This window comes from Ptiloglossa arizonensis, chromosome 4, assembly GCF_051014685.1.
Source record: "Ptiloglossa arizonensis isolate GNS036 chromosome 4, iyPtiAriz1_principal, whole genome shotgun sequence".
Lineage (NCBI taxonomy): Eukaryota > Metazoa > Arthropoda > Insecta > Hymenoptera > Colletidae > Ptiloglossa > Ptiloglossa arizonensis.
The window spans coordinates 25,243,202-25,255,926 of record NC_135051.1 but is presented as its reverse complement, the minus strand read 5'-3'; the positions used below and the strand labels follow the sequence as shown (position 1 = coordinate 25,255,926).

At 45.4% G+C, this 12,725-nt stretch overlaps 2 protein-coding genes across 4 annotated transcripts in view; one reads left to right on the top strand and one right to left on the bottom strand.

The window, feature by feature from the left end:
* Positions 1–12,725, bottom strand: part of LOC143146164 (kin of IRRE-like protein 1) — a 445,694-nt gene that overhangs the window by 340,312 nt on the left and 92,657 nt on the right. The gene's annotated exons all lie outside the window — the stretch shown is intronic.
* On the top strand, positions 18–3,453 carry LOC143146166 (glucose dehydrogenase [FAD, quinone]). Its single transcript, XM_076310183.1, has 9 exons — positions 18–170; positions 244–457; positions 538–666; positions 744–940; positions 1,298–1,392; positions 1,715–1,979; positions 2,043–2,511; positions 2,801–3,174; positions 3,251–3,453. Exons 1-9 carry the CDS (start codon positions 168–170, stop codon positions 3,338–3,340), a joined length of 1,836 nt encoding a protein of 611 aa, XP_076166298.1. The 5' UTR covers positions 18–167; the 3' UTR covers positions 3,341–3,453.

The following is a 12,725-nucleotide window of genomic DNA, read 5'->3' as shown; positions in this document are numbered from 1 at the left end:
GTGGTACGTGCGGACGTTTACGAAATGTTGCGCCTTTTATCGTCTTCGCGCATATTGTTTACGAAAAAAATGGTAGTATAAAAGGGAACGGTTGACGAGCAATTGCGAAGCGAGTAGACAGTCGTTCTGCGAAGCTCCAATCATATGAGATCCTGTCTACGATCAACATGGTACGTTTTTCTTTACGAAAAAAGTGTTTGCACCATTTCTGGATACACGTGACCCGTTCACGAACCGTTTTAGGCGTGTGTCTTCGACTCCATGCGCGGGGAAACGTGCCCGAATCCCTACGTAGGAGAGATAGGTCTTACCGATGTATGCTCGGCCAACTCGAAGATATTGTTCTTGACGCTGCTGAACAGTTTAATGGTAGCGAACAAGAAAATCAGCCAGTCGTGCAATCGTGTGCCAACGATCGAGCAACCAGCTGAGAACTATGATGCGATCATCGTGGGCGGTAAGTGTTTCTACAAAGAACCAACATTTGAGTGATTTTGATCGATTCCCACATCCTACATGTGCTTTGTTACCGCACAGCCGGAGCCGCCGGTCCGGTAATAGCCAACAGATTATCAGAGATGGCGAATTGGTCAGTCCTCCTGGTTGAAGCAGGTCCCGATGAACCTGGACCTGCCGAAACACCCAGCTTTCTTCAGCTCTTCCTCGGTGAGGAATCCTCTCGTTCGCGACAATGATCCCGTACCGAATTAAATGTAACCGTAATCTTGTGTTCCCTTGTACAGGTACTAAACTAGACTGGCAATACCACACGAGCAACGAGTCATTCGCCTGTCTTGGTTCCAAAGCCAGCTGCTATTGGCCACGAGGCAAGAACCTCGGGGGGAACACAGTCCATCACGGTATGGCTTACCATCGGGGACACGCCAAAGACTACGAACGATGGGTCGCGATGGGTAACAAGGGATGGTCCTGGGAAGAGGTACGAACGGTATATGTACTGTATGAAGTTGCCAAACCTCTGTTAACTGAACGCAAGTGGGGGCTAGACTCCGCCTAATTCCCACCAGATTTAGGCATGGTCGAAACTTATTGCCTAACAGAAATTTTCGTGTGTATTCAAAGATTAAGGGTATCTTTGGCAGACATATGAACAAAAGTATAAAGCGCTCGAAAGGAAGATGTAATATGTGTTCTTGATAATAAGTGCTACCTAGAATTGATCCGGATTCTATTACGTCAAGATGTTCAGTTACGATGACTTGTATATGTAATTGCCTTAATTAATAATGAAAATGCGCGTACTTTGAGGTAAGACGACTGAGCAATGATTTTCCAGGTGCTGAAATATTTCAAGAAATCGGAGAACAACAAGGAAATCGGCAGAGTAGGCAGGAAGTGGCACGCCACTGGTGGACCTATGACTGTTGAAAGGTTTGTTATGAGCTATTTTCTTATTTCTCTCGGAATGAGTATTAGACCTATCTACGGCTGAGAGAGTGGAGATGTCCCACTATCAGTGCGGTAGTTTTAACGCGTTCCGTGTCGGTACATAAATCCAGGAGATATTTAAACCTTAAACTATTGACTCGATTTTGAATGCGTCACGTTCCAAGACACTAGATTTCACTAGGAAGGTGCTAGAAAAAGAAAGACGGACGCAACACCATGTGTTCTGTGACTCCCAGTGAAGAAGATTCCCATCCCTGGTGCAAACCATGGAGGACCATAAAGATTAATTGTTCCGTTTGGACAGATTCCCCTGGCGGCCCGAGTTCTCGAAGTCCATCATGGAAGCTGCTAAAGAAGCAGGATTTGGTGTCACGGAGGACTTGGTCGGTGATCGTATCACAGGTTTTACGGTAGCTCAGACCATCAGTGAGGCTGGTGTGAGGCGTAGTTCAACTGCATCGTTCCTCTACCCGATCAGGAATCGTTCGAATCTCTCGGTGCTTGTCAACGCGTACGTCACGAAGATACATATCAAGAACAAGCAAGCGACTGGCGTTGAACTTTACTTGGTAAGACTTCACGCGAGAAATTCGATCTGTTCCTTTTAATCCCGTAAACGTCTTTGCACGCAGAATGGGAAAAAGTATGACGTCAAGGCAAGCCGTGAGGTTATCGTGTCAGGTGGCACGATAAACTCGCCGCAACTGTTGCTTCTGTCTGGTATTGGGCCAAGGGAACACCTAGAATCTGTCAATATCAAGGTCGTTCACAATCTACCGGGTGTAGGCGAGAATCTTCACAATCACCAATCGTACGGGGTAGACTTCATTACGAACGAGAAATACAAGGACCTGCTGAACGAAAAAAATGTCAATGAGTATCTGAAGCGTCAAACCGGACCGTTGTCAGGTACTGGCCTGGCTCAGGTCACCGGGATATTGGCATCTGAGTTCACGACTGCCGACGATCCGGATACCCAAATTTTCTTCGCCGGTTATCAGGCTATATGTAAGACCAAGACGAAGATAGCTGATTTGACCACCTACGACGACAAGATGACCGTCAGGTTCTCTGCTGTCAATGTACAGCCGGATAGCAGAGGTACAATTCTGTTCGATTAATTAATTAGATATTTAATTGTGGGGTGAGACGTTGAGTAACTTGTGTCATTTTGATTTTTCACGGTGAATTGACAAATCTTCCATCATGGCAATCAAAAGGGGGGTGGGTTGAAAAGTATCTCACCATACGAATCAGGGTGTTAAAGAAATGAGATGAAAAATACCCTATTGTGCGTATGAGGATATTAAAAATGTGATACATTTGTTAACCCACTATGTTTCGAAGACATGAAGGATCGAATCTCATGCGTTAAAATCATTACCCTTAGGTCGCATCACGCTCAAGAGCAACGATCCCTTCGAGCATCCATACATCTGGAGTAACGACCTCGCCAGCGAAAGGGACCTCGAAATTGTATACTTCGGGTTACGCAGCATCTTCAAAATGGCCAATACTACGGCGATGCGTAAACGCGGCTTACAGTTGAGGCACAAACCACTACCACTGTGCTCTTCGTTCGGAGTGAATACCGAGGCCTATTGGAAGTGCGCCATTCGTTGGGACACGAGACCCGAGAACCACCAGTCTGGGACCTGTAAGATGGGTCCAGCCTCAGACAAAATGGCTGTGGTCGATCCACAATCGTTATCCGTGTACGGAATAAAGGGACTGCGAGTGGCTGACGCCTCCGTCATGCCAATGGTATGATTCTATTCTTCACGATGGAAATCGTAATTATCCGACGATGACTATTTATTCTATTTTCTTCATTTAACAGGTGATCTCTGGTAATCCAGTCGCAGTGATCAACATGATCGGTGAGAGGGCGGCGGACTTCATCAAGCGGGACTGGGGCTTTCCGAACTAAAAGGAACAATACTACGACAATACTTGAAACATACCAAAGAGAAACATTGACATCTAGCGATGCAAGTTTGATCTGTATTTCAATGTCGAATAAATAAATTATTATAATCTTTATTTGGAAACATTTCTACTTTCTACTCTCACCGGGTTCCCAAATATACATATCACTTATGGAACTTGGCTCCTGTCCAAGAGGACTACTTCGATTCCCCGAAGAGTTTTTTTATTTTTTACAATTGCGCAATTGTTACAAAGAGGACTATTTCGGGTTGTCATCAATTCGATCAAGGAGATTATAAAAACTATTTTGCGTCTGATGATGAAAGAAAGGAGTTCAAATTATGCTCGTCAAGTGTCAGAGTATCTAATGAGATCCTCTGTAACATCTCTGGCATTTTTGAAAACTATAATCCGGATGTTAATTTTACATCTTCACTGAACTTTGTTCCGCATGTTCACCAAATTGTAATTAAATCCTATAAAATGTCAGACTTTGTCATTCGATGTTCCATAGAATATAAATTCCTCAAGCATCTTATACTGCACCTTAATCTTGTCTGGATTACGCATCGGTAATCTGGTACCCCGAATTAATAGCAGACTACCAGTCTGCTCCATGCAAGTTAAATCTAAAATCTCTCGAATTTAAAAGACCTTAAATTTAATTATATCCCTTATTTAAAAACCAAATCCACAATTTACATAAAATCATACGTGTCATCATGACTCGCCATTTCCTCAGAACATCGAGTTAAACCGTCAGGATCGATGACGCTTAGCTACGTGAATTTCGACCGAATAACACAAACCGTGGCAGTCACCTGCAAAGCAGAACTGACCCAGAAGCGTCACAAGTAAACGGAATTGACCGATTCGAAGCAGTCGACGCAATCTCAGAGATGCCGTCCAGGTGCCAGGCGATCGACGACTGCGTTCTTCTAGTCGAACATCGAAACTCTCGAGACTTTAAGCCCCTCCCCACGCTGAGGAGGACTTCACCCAGGATCTGAAACTTTCGTCCCTTCTTGTTCAAAAACGAATATTTACCCGACCTGATGGTGGTGGGAGTTCCAAGGGGTTCGAGACGGAGTTGGAATCGGGGGCAGAGAAACTAATTTCGTTGACTCTTTTCGAAGTGCAATAAAGCGCAATAACGCGGTTTAATTAAAATTAATAACGACCCCGTCGGATGCATCCGAGATTGAAGAATGCGGGCTCCGCGGGATATTGTCTGGCAAGGATTATTAAGATAAAAAACGCCGCGCGGTGGGGGAGAAACGGACGTTGGTTGGGTGGAGGGGGTAGGAGCGGGGTAGTGAGGGTAAAAACGAGGTAGCCACCCGAGTGGTGGGGGGAGGCCGCAACGGAAGCTGGGAAAGCACGGTGAGGGTGCACTTGACCTCGTTTGAGTCTCGTGCGCACACGCTCGGGCACCGGGAACAGCGATTTCGCGACCCTTCATTCGACCTCGGCTATTCAACCGTTTAAACTTCGCGGATATACTCGTCTTCGAGTACGCGCGTACGGTTACCATTGCGATACACAGTGAAAAATGACCCCACATCGGTCCACGCGCTACCGAGGCGATCGCGTTCGTTCGTCTATCCTCTCGAATCTCGAAGCGTCGCCGAGATACTCTAAGCGATTTTCCTCATTTTCGGAACACATTGTCTGGAGGAAAATCACGCGTCCTTTCCGCGTGGAAAAGTGTGATTTTGGAAAAGCTGGTTGTACTTTGAAGGGTCCCTTTGAGATAATTTTTGGGGAATTTTATCTCGTCGAGAGAAAGAAATTAATTGATTAATTAATTAGAAGAAACGGAATTCTTTCCTCCGATAGCGAATCTCGAAGTGCATGAAAAATGTTGTCTGCTGGTGCAACGAATAATAAGGAGAGACAAAATGGAAACGAACGTATTGAGAAATTGGTGAAACGGATTGTGCGAGCGGCATTAATTTATTTTTAGTTACGTATGCATTCAGGGCAGAGCACGTGGAGCAGTCCTTGATTTCTCTTCGCGGCACGGTGAACCGGATGCTTTTACATTCACTCAGAAAATGGCAACTGGGGTCGAGATCCAACGCTCCCAGAATATCGCGCGCTTCGCATTTGCCAAGGTAATTCCAATGTCACCGGCGCGGTGCTTCGATGCGGGTATCGTTGTATCGGTATTTGTTGCGAAACTATTCCCAAGATCCTAATCATCGCGCGCGCTCACCGAGAGAATACCACTCACGCCGGATCCACCGAACATTATGTGTACACGCTGATCCACGTAATTGAAATCACTCGCGCAATTTCGCGCACGATTCGATTCATCGAAGCGCGAGATCCAGACCGATAACCTCCTCCCGACGATCGCTTGAAGGTTATTTTCCACTTCTTTCTTCGAATCTCGCATTTTGGAGTCGCTGTCTACCCGTGTATGAGTTATTTTAACCCAATAATTCGGGATGAATTTTCAGTGTTCATGTAAGACCTTTTAAAGAGACGAACAAAAATATGACTGTCGTGGAATTTTATAAGAAATTAGCTATTCGCGTCGTTGGAAATTTTTTCAAGGCAAATACAAAAGAAAGAACACAATTATTGCAAAAGTTGGTGGGAGATTATGTATCCATCTCATTTGAAATTTGCTTAAAACACAAAAAGAATGAATATATCCCCTAATTACGTAAGAAATTATCCGTCTTACGGATCCCCGAGACAAACGTAACCATACTTGAGACAGAAGTTTCAAAAGTTACGTCATAGATTGCGGAAGAAGTGAGAAGATTTTGTAAGAAACGTTAGACGAATAATACTGTGAATTGCACCACGAAAGTCACATTTTATCAACCATGAAAAATCTACTCTTCCCAACGCGTTCGAAAGCATACCCCGTTAAAACGACACATTCCGGCTCCAACTGTATCGATATTAACAGAATCGATATTATTTCTCCGTCTATGGTTAGCATAAAATTGTCAATTTTTAATCCCGCGACACCATTTCCTTACATTTTCCATCCGAAGTCCGTAGTTGGACACCGGTGACCGACGCGCGTTAATTAATTTTAGAAACTCGCTTCGACGGTGCACTCTCCCCCACCCTCAATTTTTTGCCCCGCAGAAATTTTTCGGGTCGAGCGGATGCATGTGCGCGCGTCCACGCGGAAATAATTTCCGCACCGGGCGACACGCTCCGTATCCGTTCGAGTATTACTTCGATTCCCGCGCAAACGTGTCCCGCGATGCGTTTCCGGTCACGTCGCGAAATTATTTCACTCGACATCGCGACTGGCTGGTACTTGTTTCCGCGAACGCAGCGCGCGGTTTAATAGAGGTTTAATCGAATCGCAACGCGAGAATCGAGAGTGGCTTAAGTGCTGACTGCTTGACGCGGATTTCATCCAATTTGCCGCAAATTTAACGGGCGCATTTAATTACCGGCACGCGCGTTACGGTAAGCGACACTTGATCCCTCGACGATCTATTAACTCGAAACTATGGAATTATTAAAGCGGATCTTCGTTCGCTCGCGACCCGCGCGACGCCAAGATTGATTCCTTTGTTGGACGCTTCGTCGTCACGGTGATGCTGGGGCTTAAAAAAAAAAGGAAAAAAAAAGAATAGAAAAAAAAACTTCGTTTCGGTTCATTAATTATCACCGAATCACTGCCCCGTAAAATTCCGTACGTTCGAATACGTTCGGCGTGACTGCAGCCACGGTATTCGACGGAGATTTAATTGAATCGGAACGCGACGAATGGCTTCCAAAGCGCTCCCGTTGGCTCGATCTTCATCCAGGGGTGGGATACGGTTCGGTGAAACGCATCGTTTACGCGAGTCGCGAGAAAACTCCCGCCCGTTAATTCCGTTTATCGGTTGTCCTCGCACGTGGTCCAGCGATCGCGATTAGATTGAAAAAAAGAATTAAATCGAAGGGCCCTATCTTTGCGAAATTGAGGACGGACGTGTCGATTAAAAAGTATGAGGGACCCGAACTGTCCCCTTTTGATTACAACGAGATTTTACAATACGATAGAAAGACACATTTTTGTTGCAATCCGTGAAATATTAAACGTAGATGTTCGGTGATTGTAGGGATATGATAGTTGAACGTTCCACTGAAATAATTTTAAATTGGAAGGGGGTAAATTGGATCTATCTCGATTCACTATATATCTGTTTCTATGAAACAGATCAATTATGTGGTTTCGAGTTCTAAGCTATTCTTTTATATCGTATACCTCTAACAACTCCCCACCACTGAGTCCACGGGAGTAAGGCCCTTCCACTATCAGTCTATATTAATATGTAATTAGCGTTAATGAAATGCAGTAAACGAGATTCTCGTTTAAGAACGAGGGCAATTGACTGAGAATGGCACGAGCGAGTTGCCACTGTAATCGGACCCCGATGTGGAGGGGCCCTGGGACTTGGGCCCAGCGTTGAGTGGTTGACGAGGCAGTTACCAGTGTTGCGTCATGGGTTAACGACACGTCGATCACTATCCAGAACGCAGAAGCGTAGACTTCCTACCTATAACAAACTCCCCATCACCGAGTGGAACTTGGGTCCAGCATTGAACAGCTGACAAGAAATTACCGACAAGTGGTGCGTCACGGGTTAACGACACGTCGATCACTATCCATAACGCAGAAGCGTAGACTTCCTACCTACAACAAACTCCCCACCACCGAGTGGGACTTGGGCCCAGCATTGAACAGCTGACGAGAAATTACCGACAAGTGTTGAGTCATGGATTAACGACACGTCGATCACTATCGAGAACGTATAAGCGTAGACTTCCTATCCATAACAAACTCCCCACCACAAAATGGGACTTGGGTCCAAATCTGAGTATTGGTGGAGGCAATTACCGACAAGTATTGCCTCGCAAGTTTACGATGGCTGAACCTAGAAGCAAACGTGGTCGCTGCAAGTGCAGAAGAAACTTTTGGGGCCGTAATACCCTTCGCGATTATGCAACTGGGGCATCGATGTTCCCAGAAATCTGTAAAAATACTAGCCAAAAGGTAACCGTGTATAAAACTAGGTTTGGGTGGTTTTGACGGTTAGTTTGCACCTCGAATCCTTTATCTGGTGCGACAGACCGCGGTTTTATCGTCGGACAAATCACGGGGACGTAACGCCGACGTGGACGAGCGGATAAACCGTGGATACCAGACGCAAGAGCCGGGAGAACCGGGCGGACGATGACATAAACAAATTATAAATAAAACATCGAAGATCTCGGCGACGCGGATAGCTGCTCGGCCGTGCCGTACACCATTCGCGACGTCGGGCTCGTTGTCGTCGTGCCAGGAGCGTAACGACTGCTTTGAATTTCATGAGGGTGCGAATGAATTCATGGTGGGATGGTGGTCGGTTTTCCCCGGAGACTGCTTCAAACGCCTCTCGTGACCCTGCCTTTCTGCAACTCACGCGGGAATTTACAGGAGTCCGAGTCTAATTCGATCCGATAATAATCGCTTATTTTTCCACGGAGCGCGTTGTCGGTTTCCTTCGCGAACAGAAATCGGTGAGCGGGGGAAACACGTTTCGCTCGTGTCCGGTCGACTGGAAAACCAAGAATGGACGGGACCAGTTTACCTCGCGCGAAAACCTACCACGCGACGCAACCGGTCTACGGAAATCTGATTCTTCGAGATTCTCACCTGGATCATACAGATATTACTGGAGGGGATATCCATTCTCCACGAGTGTGATATGATACAGATTCTTGGTGTACCGTGACTGAGGAAACACTTGATATCTTAGACTTCTTGTCTGGAGCATCGAGAAGTATCGAGTTTCGAATTACGACTCTGTGAGAAGGTCTGTGTCTCGTATTGGGACCTTGAGAAGGTCTGCTCCTAAAATTTGGTCCCTAAAAAGATCTGTGTCTCGGTTAGGCCTTTAGAAGCATCGCGAATTCAGAAGGTCTATGTCTCGAATTATAGTAGGACTCTGAAAAAACAATGAGTATTTTGTTACTATAAGTCCAATTTTTCACAAGCACGGGACTATAAGAATTCTTGGTACACAGTAGCTGGAGGAATCCTCGAAATTGTAGACTTCTTTCTTGCCTAGATTCTCCATATTGCATCTCAGATTAGGGCCTCGAGAGTAAGGAGTATTTTATCGCTGCAAGCCCGTAAAGGGAGAATACATTTATTCCGTCTGCAAAACGAATTAATTCCCGAAACATCTGTTCACCAGACATAGGAATTCGAAATGAATGTATTCTCCCTTTACATGGGACATGAGGCAATAAAATACTGCCCCCTTTTCTCGAGGCCCTAATCCGGGATGCAACAGTTTGAATTTCACAAGAATCGCTATCAACTGGAGTTATTCACCCCTATCCTCGAGGCAAGTTATATACCAGCAACGCATTCGTGTATCTGATAATCGTGATTAACTTTGTTTTTTATATCTTCTTACTCTGTTTCTCACTATTACCTGTTCATACTGTGCATGTATTCAATATACAGTGTGACTCCGAAATAGATGATTTCCTTATAGAAGATGAAGTGGTGCAGTAAAGAGTCCTATAAACATAAATTCTAAGGCACTACGAAAGAAATCTCGCGATATCTTCGATAGAATTTAGTTCGTTAATTATGCATTTACCATAGAATGTTTCTATCACCTTTCTACTCCACTCCACCGCTCGAATCACCTCCCTTAACACGTTCGTTACCGCAATTCGGTTGGAAAACCGCCCGCCACAGATCACGCTACATTTGCAGCCATTTTATTTAACGAAGTGAATGCTTTTAACAATACTCGTATAAAATGTATTAAACAGAACAACTAAATATTCCGAACAATATGTCCTACATAACGCGACATCGGTCTGTATTTCGTAGTACATTTGTTCGTACGAATATAAAATAGAAAATCACCGCATTCGTGTATACAGGGTGTTCCATTCGACATGGTGGAATATTCCACGAGCAACCTAAAGTATCCTGTCGTCAAAAAAAAATATTACGCCACAGAGGAGGATGTCACATGACATAAATAACTTTACCCCGAATAATATTTCTGAAAAAATTGTTTGTGAACGATATAAAAAATCATTCATATAAAAGGTATCGAAAAAATACTGCTAAAAGTGTCACTTGACACAAACGGGGGTGACAAAATTATTCCACACCATTTGGTACACCATGCTAATTTTTTTAAAAGTGAACCATACTTTTCCTACCTTCGGTTCTTCTCAAGATCGAAATAATAAACCCTCTACGGGTGAGTCGCGATAAGAGAACCATCTTCTTCGTAGACACCCCGTACATCTATCCTTCGTCAAAGGTTGGTCGGTCACGGGTGCGTTGGAACGTTTCCCCGCGAACCCTCCCTCGTTGACCTATCGCTTGTCTTCGTGATTTATTTCAGCTTATCGTGCACGATGTCGACGTTTCTCGTGCATCGTTCGCGGGTGAGAGGCGAGGTGCAGGTTGTATTCATCGCACGGTGAGAGCGCGAGGAACTCGCGAGGCGGAGTCTCCGGGCGAAAGTGTCTTCACGGAATCCAAGGTGACGAAGTGGAACGGCAGAGGCTGGAAAATTTGTCGCGATCGTCGCGAACGAGGCGAAGCGAGGCTCAAAATCCGCTCCGACCGCGTGACATCACGCGCCACGCTAATCCGTCGAATCCCGTCGGCGCGTAATGCGCCCAGTCACGTTCTCGAGCCGCGACGCGTGCACCGACTTTGTTTACCAGAGCTTTTTGGCGGATCGCGCGCATCGAGAACGATATCATCGTGCTCGCCGGTCGCGTCTAAAGACCGTGGTTCGTTATTCCCGCACGAACAGAAACGGTTACGGAGAACGAAAGAAAGGAAGCGAGCGGAGCGAGGAAGAAGGAGGGAGGATTGTGCATCTACCGGAGGGACAGAGAGGATTGCGTGAAGTATCTAGAGAGAGGGTCGTGAAAAGCGACCGAAGAGAGAGACGATTTTACAGCGGCTAAAGAGAGAGAGAGAGAGAGAGAGAGAGAGAGAGAGAGAGAGAGAGAGAGAGAGAGAGAGAGAGAGAGAGAGAGAGAGAGAGAGAGGGAGAGAGAGAGAAAATTGTGTGAAGAAACTAGAGACTAGAGGAAGAGAAGACAGGGAGAAGAGAGAATTGTGTGAAGTAACCAGAGAGAGTGAGAGGAAGAGGGAGGGGAATGCATAGCGACCAAACAGACTAAGATAAAAAAAATGATGTGTGAAAAGACCAGAGAGAAAAAAAAGAGGATTGCTAAGAGAACAGAGCAAGAGACAGAGAAAAAGGATTGTGAAGCGCTAAGAGAGAGAGTGAGAGGTTTGGAAACCCAGTTAAAGCGCGAAGCCTCGCAACAACAAACGTCGAGGCTGGTTTCTTCTTTCTCTCCCCCACCCCGCGCACAACCCCTTTCCCGTCGACTGACTCTTGTTCCCGGAAACGGGTTCAGACCTACGGGAGTAGTTGTCTTCGTTCCCAACGTCATCTCGAGTAATTGCGGTTGCATAGAGCCGCGACGTAACGCGCAAATGCGCTTTGCAATTCGAACGAGAGCTTCGACGGCGAGATTTAAACACCGTTTGTCGTCTCGAGTCTCCCCCCCTCTCACTCACTCTCTTCCTCACTCGTCTCCGGGACGAAAGCTCCGAGGATGATTACCATATTGCCGCGTCAATTAGCTCGCCTATCGCCCAGGGCCGTGACGACGACGACGACGACGACGACAACCGAGTTTTCCTTTTTTTGCTTCCCGAGCGTCTCTCGGCAAGACGATTAGGATCGCGAACGACCGATTTAATTCCCCTCGGTGTGTCGTTTCGAAATTTTTTACTCCCTGCACGCACCATTTTTATTGAAATTGTACCGCTAACTGGATATCTGAACAACCGCTCGATTTTGTTACCTCTAACCTAGAAACGAGACTTCCAGAGCACCGAACCGAAGGGGGGGAGATATTTAGAATTAAATAAAAATGGGAAAATACTAAAACGTAACGACAACTTCTTTTTAGACACCAGAGCACCGAATATTAGTAGGAAGGAAGTGATAATTTAAAACTAAATAAGAATGGGAAAATATTAAAGTGTAACGGAGACTTTTTTGTATATTCCAGAGAATCGATATCGGCAAGAGGAAATGATAATTTGGAATTAACTAAAAGTGGGGAATTATTAAAGTGTAACGGAGACTTTTCTTTTAATACTCGAGGACACAGATTTCGAAGGAAGTGGGGGTGAATACTTAAAACAAAATGTAGATCCAGACGCGAATTGAATAAAAGTGGGGAGATATTAAAGTGTAGCAAAGACTCTTTTCTGTACATTCGAGTGAATATTTGGAACAAAGTGTGGGTTTAGACGCGAATTAAGTATAACCGAGATACCGACGAGATATTAAAGTGTAACCGAG

Coding starts and splice junctions, on each gene's coding strand:
- LOC143146166 (XM_076310183.1), top strand. Junction 667..743: donor CTTTCTTCAGCTCTTCCTCG/GTGAGGAATCCT, acceptor TCCCTTGTACAG/GTACTAAACTAGACTGGCAA. Junction 941..1,297: donor AGGGATGGTCCTGGGAAGAG/GTACGAACGGTA, acceptor ATGATTTTCCAG/GTGCTGAAATATTTCAAGAA.